At 28.8% G+C, this 9,643-nt stretch overlaps 1 protein-coding gene across 1 annotated transcript; it reads left to right on the top strand.

Moving 5' to 3' along the window:
• The first annotated feature begins 469 nt into the window (after nt 1–469).
• Nucleotides 470–2,350, top strand: LOC112714306 (large ribosomal subunit protein eL20). The gene is made up of 4 exons (XM_025765878.3): nt 470–638; nt 720–835; nt 985–1,048; nt 1,723–2,350. Exons 1-4 carry the CDS (start codon nt 624–626, stop codon nt 2,062–2,064), a joined length of 537 nt encoding a protein of 178 aa, XP_025621663.1. The 5' UTR covers nt 470–623; the 3' UTR covers nt 2,065–2,350.
• The last annotated feature ends 7,293 nt before the right edge of the window (nt 2,351–9,643 follow it).

Genomic DNA, 9,643 nt, shown 5'->3' with positions numbered 1-9,643 from the left:
TTCAACTCTCTTCTTTCTAAGATTTTTTTCGTATTAGAAGATATTACGTTCGGAGAGAAGGAAGAGGGTATGGGTTTGTATGACAGATATGAATTTGCACCATAAATAAAATTCTTGTAGGTAATTAATGGCATGAATAATAAAATAATTAATTAATATTTGAGGCGAATGTGAATATTAAAATACTTATTCCATTTTGTCTTATTGTTATCTGATAATAATTTAATATTTTTTTGTGACAATATAATAGTTTAATATGCTCCCACCAATACATTATTCGAACCCCCGACACTTGCTTAAGCGGATTAGTGAGCTAACCACTAGACCAATCTCAACTTGGTTAAAAAATATTTTAAATTGTGCTGTTTTTGGTAGTGATAAATTTAATATTTAAAAGGATTTTGTTTCTGGTCACAAAAGAGAAGAAGCCCATTGTTATGAAACAAAAAAAAACATTTGGGCCTGGAAAACGGTCCAGCGGAGCTCCGAGTCAATGTGTTCTGAATTAGGGTTTCTTGGCGCCTCATATATAAAATGCCGAAACTAAAACCCCCTTGTTCCTTCGTCTTCCTCACACCACAGCCAGAAAGAGAGTTTCTCGCGTTCATCACGTACTCTCAGAAATGGTTACCTTCAGGGTGAGTCAAAATCGCACTATCTATATATCGATATCAACGTTGCTCGATTGAGTTGATTTTTGGTCCTTTGTTGCTTTGCAGTTCCACCAATACCAGGTTGTCGGGAGGGCTCTCCCTACTGAGTCAGATCAGCACCCTAAGATTTACCGCATGAAGCTCTGGGCTACCAATGAGGTTCGCGCAAAGTCCAAGTTCTGGTAACCCTTCTCTCTCTCTCTCTCTCTCTCTCTCTCTCTCTCTCTCTCTCTCTGTTCCTCCTATCTAGATTTTTGCATGATTATTTCTCCTGTTAGATTTTTCGGGTTTGGATTATGGTTTAGATTTTTCTCCTGTTGATTTCAATTAGGTATTTTCTGAGGAAGCTGAAGAAAGTTAAGAAGAGCAATGGTCAGGTCCTTGCTATCAATGAGGTAAACTCTCTCTTAGGAGTCAGTGTTTTAATGTTCTTAGATGTCGAAACTGGATTAGTTGTTTTTTAGAGGTAGAATCGCTTGTCATTTTGAAAGAGATGTATGATTCTGATAAAACATGTTTCTTATGACTTAAAAATAACCAAGAAAGTTCTCTACTACTGCTTAGGAAAAATATCTTAGTTCCAGATGCTGAATTATTGAGTTATACCAGTTCTTTTTTTATGTTAAATGTAGCGAATTTATATGTTTTTTTTTTAACTATTTGCAATGCACAAACATTGCAAAATTATCCTTTGATTGCCTTTATATCTCAAAAATGCATGTAAGGATGTTGATCCCTTGAAATCTTTATGCTCATCCATTGTAGGGCATGCATTTCTGATGAAAAGAATTTTTGATGTGTTACATTATTTACATCTATGGTGGTAGGATACTTCCACTAGGTTTCATAGGTCCGAATTCCTGTTTTTATAACCTCTCATATACAATGAGGCTTAGATCATTGTTATTGCAATATATAAAATGTACTCTTTGAAAGACGTATGCTACTTCTAGATGTAATTTTCCGAAAGTGGAAACACACCTATTAGCAATGGCCTGTTTATTGTTCAGTCTTTGTTGCATTAAGTATATATGTATGTGTGTGTGTTAATCATCTTTTTTTTCTCCAGATTTTTGAGAAGAACCCAACCAAGATCAACAACTATGGTATCTGGTTGCGCTATCAGAGTCGGACAGGGTACCACAACATGTATAAGGAGTATCGTGACACCACTCTAAATGGTGCTGTTGAGGCGATGTACAATGAGATGGCTTCTCGCCACAGGGTTAGGTTCCCCTGCATTCAAATTATCAAGACTGCCACCATTCCAGCCAAGCTTTGCAAGAGGGAGAGCACCAAACAATTCCACAACTCCAAGATTAAGTTCCCATTGGTCTTCAAGAAGGTTAGGCCACCAACAAGGAAGCTAAAGACCACGTACAAGGCCAAGAAGCCTAACTTGTTTATGTAATGTGGTTGACAGACGAGTTTACAAACTATTCTAGTATCACTATCAGGCATTTTGGGTAGAAGCGGTCCTGTTGATTCCTTATTACCAGATTTTGTTTAAGAAGATTTTAAACTATTGTTGGGTTCAAATCTTTTATGTTATTTTGTTGGACGTGATCTTTTTTGATAATTGAGTAGAATCAAGCAAGTATATATTGCTGTCGATGGTACACTTGCATGAAATTTATTCGTTATCAAGCCAGTGTTCTTTGTTGAGTACCACCATATATGGGATAAATTTGAGTTAATCTACTGCTTCAAGAATAGAAGTTCAAACTATAAATTTTCAAGGTATAAAGAAATTACTGATACTTTTAGTTTTGTTTTGGTATTTGGGACTGGAAAGTTTCCTTTGCTTAAATAGTTAATAGCTCTCAAGTGATTTTTGCGAAGAGAAATGTTTGTTGCATTAATATCCGAATTAGTTCCAAACTTTTTTATATTAACCACATTACTCCCGACTGAAAATGCGCGATATTGGTCCTCCTCAGGCCTCACCCCGAAGTCCCAAATACAGAAACCACGTCGTGTCCCACAGTCCTCTAATCTGTCCGTGATGTTCAGATGCTTTGTTGCCATGGTGTGTACCACCTTACGCTGGACAGTTGAATATCGATCACAAATTCACAATGCTACTTTGGTGGCAACAATGTGATGATATCTTGTCCCTTAATTCATCGCATGGGGTTTTGGGCCAATGAAACTGCCCGGGGACACTCTACCAATACCATGCAATGTAATCGATACCAAGTTAGCACACACCCAAATTCCAGTCTTAGAAATATCATTTTTTTTTGGGTGATCTTAGAAATATCAATTGAAGAGTACATATGGTATTTATGTATACAATTATTAACTTTGTTCCCTTCTTTGTGTAATGGTATGGTATGTATGAGCATGACAGATGGCACACGTCATATGGCCATGACTTCTTTTACAATTTCAACACATGAAATGCCAATGTCAACCAACCCCACCTTTTGAATTTGTGATAGGATCTGTCCCCATCTTTTGAATTTTCACTTCTGCCGAATATCAAGCTAATCTGTTATCAACTATTCAACTACCTTGTGTTGGAGGTGGTGGTGCCGATGGATTAACATTTTATTTATAGTAATGCTCTTTCTAAGCTCCTTTTTTTATATTAAAAAAGTTTATACAAATTAAAAACCCTCCCATTTCATCAACTTTTAAAAGTTTTCTATCCAAAGAACTATCATTGGCCTTAAAAGTATATTTAATTAGCTTGAAAACACAGGTGAAGATAGGGTAGTAATTAGGTTTAGGCCTGGTCTTTCTCCTCTAACATTCTGATTCTGTTGGTACCTTCAAAAATGCATATTTATTTCAAGCATGCACGCTTTTTCATCGTTTTGTTTTATGTTACTGCTCTTCCGTTCATTGACTGCACTACTGCTTCTAAGGGGGTGAATAATCAGTTTAGCAGTCACACCAGTAATAATGATCTCTTCATTTTCATCTAGGCTTCTTCTTGCATTTTTGCTCTTTATCTTTCATTTCACACCTTCTGAGCTAACAAGTAAGAATTTTAGCTGCCAATAATTAGTTACTTTGAAGGTTAAAAAAGGAAAAACAGTATTGGTAGGAAAACAGGATTCAATATATAGCAGTATTATTTGATAAGATAATGTGAATGAGGCTTAGCGCGGTCTAATTAGAAATGACCTTTAACATATCAGAAGGCATCTGACATAGAACTTCATGGATTGCTTCTGCTTCTTTGGGCTTCAATGGGATTCTTAATGCCTCTTGGGATACTAGCCATCAGAATGTCCACCTACATCAAGAATGAATGAGGAGACTCATCTTCTATCTCCATCTTACTCTTCAGGTTGAAATCTCTATAGCTAGTTTTTTGTTGAGAAATAATGTATTCATTAATAACTGCTTTTTCTTTTGCTGAACCATTTTTGTTATGTTTCTTTAATTTTCTTTTTGCAACGTAATCATTCAAGTTTTGATCTTTGCTCATAATGTAATAATGATCACTGTAACTTTAATAGTGGAGTCCTAAACATTTTTCTTATCCTTAACTTTGCTTTTAGACTACAAATTTGGCATTATTAAGATTTGTTTTTTAGTAACTAATTAACTATTATCAGATCATTTCAATTTTCAACTAGTGATTATTAGCACACCATTTTTTGTGAATGTGAACTAAATTAATGGACCAAGTTGTTTGAAATATATAATTGCCTGCTGTTATGTGTCGTCTATCTCAAATTTGCTGTTGTCTCTTAATTTTAGAAATAAATATTATTTTAGGAATATTATTTTAGAAATAAATATTACTTTAGAAATAAATAATATATTATATTATATTATATTATTTTTAAATTTCAATGTCGCAACAACAAATATCGGTCGACGGTTCCAATAAATTATTTTTTGATGGAGTTACACCATAAAATGTTAATAATATTAATACTTGCTCTAATATTTTGGAATAAAATACGGTTTGCAGTTTGCACCAATACGTTTATACTGTTTATGATGCCACAAATGCAAATAGTATAGCCGAATCACATTTTCAAAGAAAGTCAAAATTAGAACACTAGAAATAATATACACAGAAAGTCAGAAACGTCATTCTCTGTCCGAAATAAAGAATTTCGCGCTAGAAAAGGATAAAATAATAATTAAAAAGAAAACTCCAAAAAGAACTTTGTAACAGGTGGGAGTGGATCCTCTCCAGTGAATAAAAAACTGGATGGTGTGCAGTGTTTAATCTAACCATTCATCACTCTCTCTTTCTTATTTATTTCTGGTTCCACTTACAAAATCAAAGATGAAAAATCACACTGTATTTTGTCAAGTGTTAAAAAAACTAGAGAGGATCCATTTCCGTAATAGGCTAATAGCATTAGGCCATATTATTTCACACACGTGTTTTTAGAGGAGAAAGTACTCTTTTCCACTCAAACAAACATCGCATAAAAGGTAGGTCGCAACTCGCAAGAGTACTTTCTCTCAGCCAAGTAACCAACCACTTCCATCCTCATTTACCCATCAATCAATTTTTTTACTGTAATTTGTTTAATTTAATAATTTAATAATATATTTTATTTCATATTATTATAAAAAAATATTGAATATAATTAAATTTATTGACGGATTCGATAATAAATTCGTCGAATGAAAAAATTATCTTCAGATGCAGTTTTTCAATAATAAATTTATCAGTAATAATTAAAAAAAATTAGTACGATTATTACTGTCAGATTTAGGAAGAAAAATCTGACCATAAAGTAATTAAATAAAAGTGTCTTTTTGGTTTAAGAATCTGTATTATCAACAAATTTTTCTGACAATAAATTTGTTAGTAAAATTGATCCTATTCAATTTTGCAAACCTTTTTCTTTTCATATTTATTGGTAAAAGAGAGAGAAAGATAAATAAAAAAATGAGAGAAGAAGTTTGTTAATTTTAGATGAAAAAATTTATTTTAATTGTAATGAAAAATATTTTGTGACACATTTTAATTTGTCAAATTACTAATATAAAATATAAATTATAAATTATATATAGAGTGGAAAGGATAGAGAGAAATAGAAAAAGAAAGAGATGTAAATAAGAGAATTTATGAAGGGAGTTTACTACTTTTAAACGAAAATATTTTTTCTAAATTTTAATAAGAGTGTAATGTGACACATTTTAGTTATTAATTTAGTTAATAATATATAATATAGCTATATTTAAAGTTTAATTTTAATTTAATTTGAATGCAATTAGAGAATGTTATATTGTATATTTTAGTTGTCAAATTTGTAATTGGTCATTGATAATGATATATATGAGAGATAGAGAGAGTGAAGGAATGAAAGAGATAGATAAAAGAAGAGAGAAGAGGGAAAAATTCTTTAATTTTGGAGAAAAAGATTTGATTTCAATTGTAATAAAGAAGTGACATATAACACATTTTAGTTGTCAAATTAGTATTATATAATAAATTATTCTAAAATTTATATAAATAATGGTACTATTACAGTTGTTTGAGTATTTGATGCAAGTTATTTGTTAGAATTTTGAGTTTTAATGGCCTTAATATTAGTTTTATGTTGTGATTAGTTTACATTATGCTTGTGATTTGCTGTTATTTCTTTGGTTTGTCTATGAAACATATTTTAATATTGTAATTGATCCGAGGTGCATTGCAAATTATATATATATATATATATATATATATATATATATATATATATATATATATATATATATATATATATATATATATATATATATATATGTGACATATTTTTTTTAGTCTAGATTAATATTTTGCTGTTACATTTTTTATTATTGTTGTGTTGTTACATTTTTTATTATCTTGTTGTTTCGCTCTTTAGTCTTTCAAGAATTCAAGTGTTGTGTTATATTTTTTATTATTATTTTTTTAATGAATAATATTTTTTTTAACTTGTTTGTGAGTTATAGATAAATTTTAAGAAATTGTAAAATTTTAAATTTTGTTAGTTTAGAAATTATTAAATTTAAATATTTAAAATTATATATTCAATTTTTAAATAAATCGTTTAAAAAAAATTAAGTTTATCGTCGGATTTAACGGAAAAAAAATTGAAGGTAAAGTGCTTTAAAATTTCGTCAATTAAAAATTGATATTCACCGGTAATTAGTAGCGGACGAAAAAATTCGCCAGTAGACAATTATCGACGAGGTGTATATCATCATATTTATTCTACTATTAAATCCAACGGTAAACAGATTACTAACGGATTTTTTTAGTAAATTCACCGGTGAATCCGATGATATCCAAAAACTTTTTATAGTGTACATTTAAATATTGATGGCTAACTCATGGCCAAATACAATAAATTTTAATTTCTAATGGCTCTCTAGTATTTCTCAAAACACATCATTTAGGTGTAAATGACACATAAATTTTCGATGAATGGCACGAGAATTTTTTGCGAATGACATCGATATTTTTGTGGATAAACAAAGATATTTAAACGACCACAAGTTTAAAATCGACTCACTCAACAAACAAAATATATTTAAATGTGTTTAAGATTCAAAAAGCACGTTAAATTATTACAAATGGCACATAAATGACTACATTTCTTATTAATAATGCTAGAGAGACAATAATCTAAAATTATTTTATTTAACTTGACATCTATAATTTCATGTATATAGCATCTAAAATTACATACTTATTACATCTAATATTTTTATTTATTTCAAAGTAATTAATAAATGTAAAATAAGACAACTTTAAGCTGGTTTGTATTGTCTCTGAGACATTTTCTATCTCTTATATATATATATATATATATATATATATATATATATATATATATATATATATATATATATTAGTTTAAATCACACATGAATGACTAGATTTCTCGAATTCAATTCCATTCAATCAGTTCAATGATAAGAAAAATTAGTTAAGAAAATTTTTATGTCATAGTTAAAAAATTTCGATGTCAAAATTAAGAAACTTCTTAGATCACGATTACAAAATTTTGGTGCTATTTATAATAAATTTTGCATAATTCAAAATTCTCATTCCTCCTCCTTTTTATCATCGTCATCGTTGTCATTTTTCTTCTCCTTGTGTTACTGTTAAAAAAATTCGATGTTATTTTTCTGATAAATTTTGCACAATTTAGAACTCTTTCTTCTTCTATTCTTCTTTATCATTATCATCTTCTTCTTTTTTTCCTTTTTTTTTCTTTTTTCATATTCTTTTTCTTATTTCACCTTTTCATAGTTCAATACCACCCCACTAGTTCAATGATAAAAAAATTACATCGTTTAGATAAAAATGATACGATTAAAAAATTTCTATGTCATGGTTAAAAAATTTTGGTATCAAAATTAATAAATTTTCTGCACAATTAATAAAAATTTTGATATTATTTTTCTGATTAATTCTGCACAATTCAAAGTTCATCATCATCGTCATCATTATCTTCTTTTTTCTTCTTCTTTCACATTCTCATAATTCTTGTTTCATCATTTTAACAAGAACTTGTATCACAATTAAAATTTTTGATGCTATTTTTTGATAAATTCTGCATAACTTAAAATATTTTTCCTCCTCTTCATCTTTATCATTATTATTTTCTTTTTTTATTTTTTTATTTCACCTTTTCATATTTTTTTTGTTCTTATTAACAAAAATTAAAAAAAATTAAACGAAAAAATAGGTAATACTATAAAATTATTCGAAAGAGAGAAAAAAGAAAAAAATGCATTAACAACGTCAATAATAAAAGAAAAATAATAAAAAATATTTCACAAAAAAAAAGGTGCATAATTTATGTATTTGTTGTGTGAATTATTTTTATTGAATTTAGACTTAATCAGATTTAGTTGAAGAAAATGTTTAGATATGTAACCGAACAAACCGTTAATTAATAATCGGCAACAAAACTTAACTATGTTTGGTATGATTTAAGTTAAAAGTAGTGGCCATTTTATGGGATGCATAAATGAACTTACATGCTTTACATTAATTTATTAAATCCGTAACATATGAAAATTAATAATCAGAGTGAATTATTATAAAGAAACAGTGTGTGAAGAGGCTATAGTTAGGAGTTAGGTTGGGAAGTTTACATAACCGAACTGAAAGTTTTTTGTGTCTGAACTGTTTAGGAGAAAAAGATCCCATAATCCTTGTCACACAGTGAATTCATGTGACCTTTTTACTACCTTTAAGGAAGATCCTCTTTTATATGCCACGCGTAGCCAACACCGTCTGTCTGATCTCATGCTCTCCTTTTGGCCTATGCTGTCATCACCTCATGCCCACACCAACACAACACTATTACATAATAAGTTAATAACAACTTAATTAATTATTAACTAATCTGCCCATTATTTGTTTCCAATTTAACTAATATAACACCACAAGCGAAAGGACAGCTCTGTCATGTCTTAGAAATAAATGATCTCAAATATTTTTTTCTCAATTTTAAATTAATAACAAAAGATATTAAATAATATAAAATCTTACTTAATAATATCGATTAAAATAAAAAAATAAAAAAGATGTATTCTTATTAATTGTTCGTTTGTAGGTATACGATATTAAAATATAAATACTGAGATATAAAATTATATTTAATAGATACAATATAGATATAAATATTATATTTAAAAATATTAAATTAATATATTTTATATTTTTTAACATAATTTTATTTTTATTATTTTTATAATTATATTTTTTCTTAAATTCTTATATGAAATAAATTAAAATAATTAAACTTTTATATTTATTTTATTATTAAACAAAATATAAAAAATTAATTTTTATATTTTTATTTTTTATATTTTATTTTTAATATCATGTATTATTATCTTACCAAACGCAGCCATAATCTTGTTGTCTAGTAACTCTTACTAGGAAAAATTTAATGGCACTTTAGCCTTCTCAAAATTTCATTCTTTTTTTTTTAATCTTTTTTCTTTTTTCTTTTCCCCTCTCTGGCTCTCTCTCTCTCCCCAAAAATTCTGACACTAGCTTAGCTTGTTTTTTACCA

This window comes from Arachis hypogaea, chromosome 10, assembly GCF_003086295.3.
Source record: "Arachis hypogaea cultivar Tifrunner chromosome 10, arahy.Tifrunner.gnm2.J5K5, whole genome shotgun sequence".
NCBI classification, from domain to species: domain Eukaryota; kingdom Viridiplantae; phylum Streptophyta; class Magnoliopsida; order Fabales; family Fabaceae; genus Arachis; species Arachis hypogaea.
The sequence above is the reverse complement of the archived record's forward strand: the minus strand, read 5'-3'. Positions and strand labels throughout refer to the sequence as shown.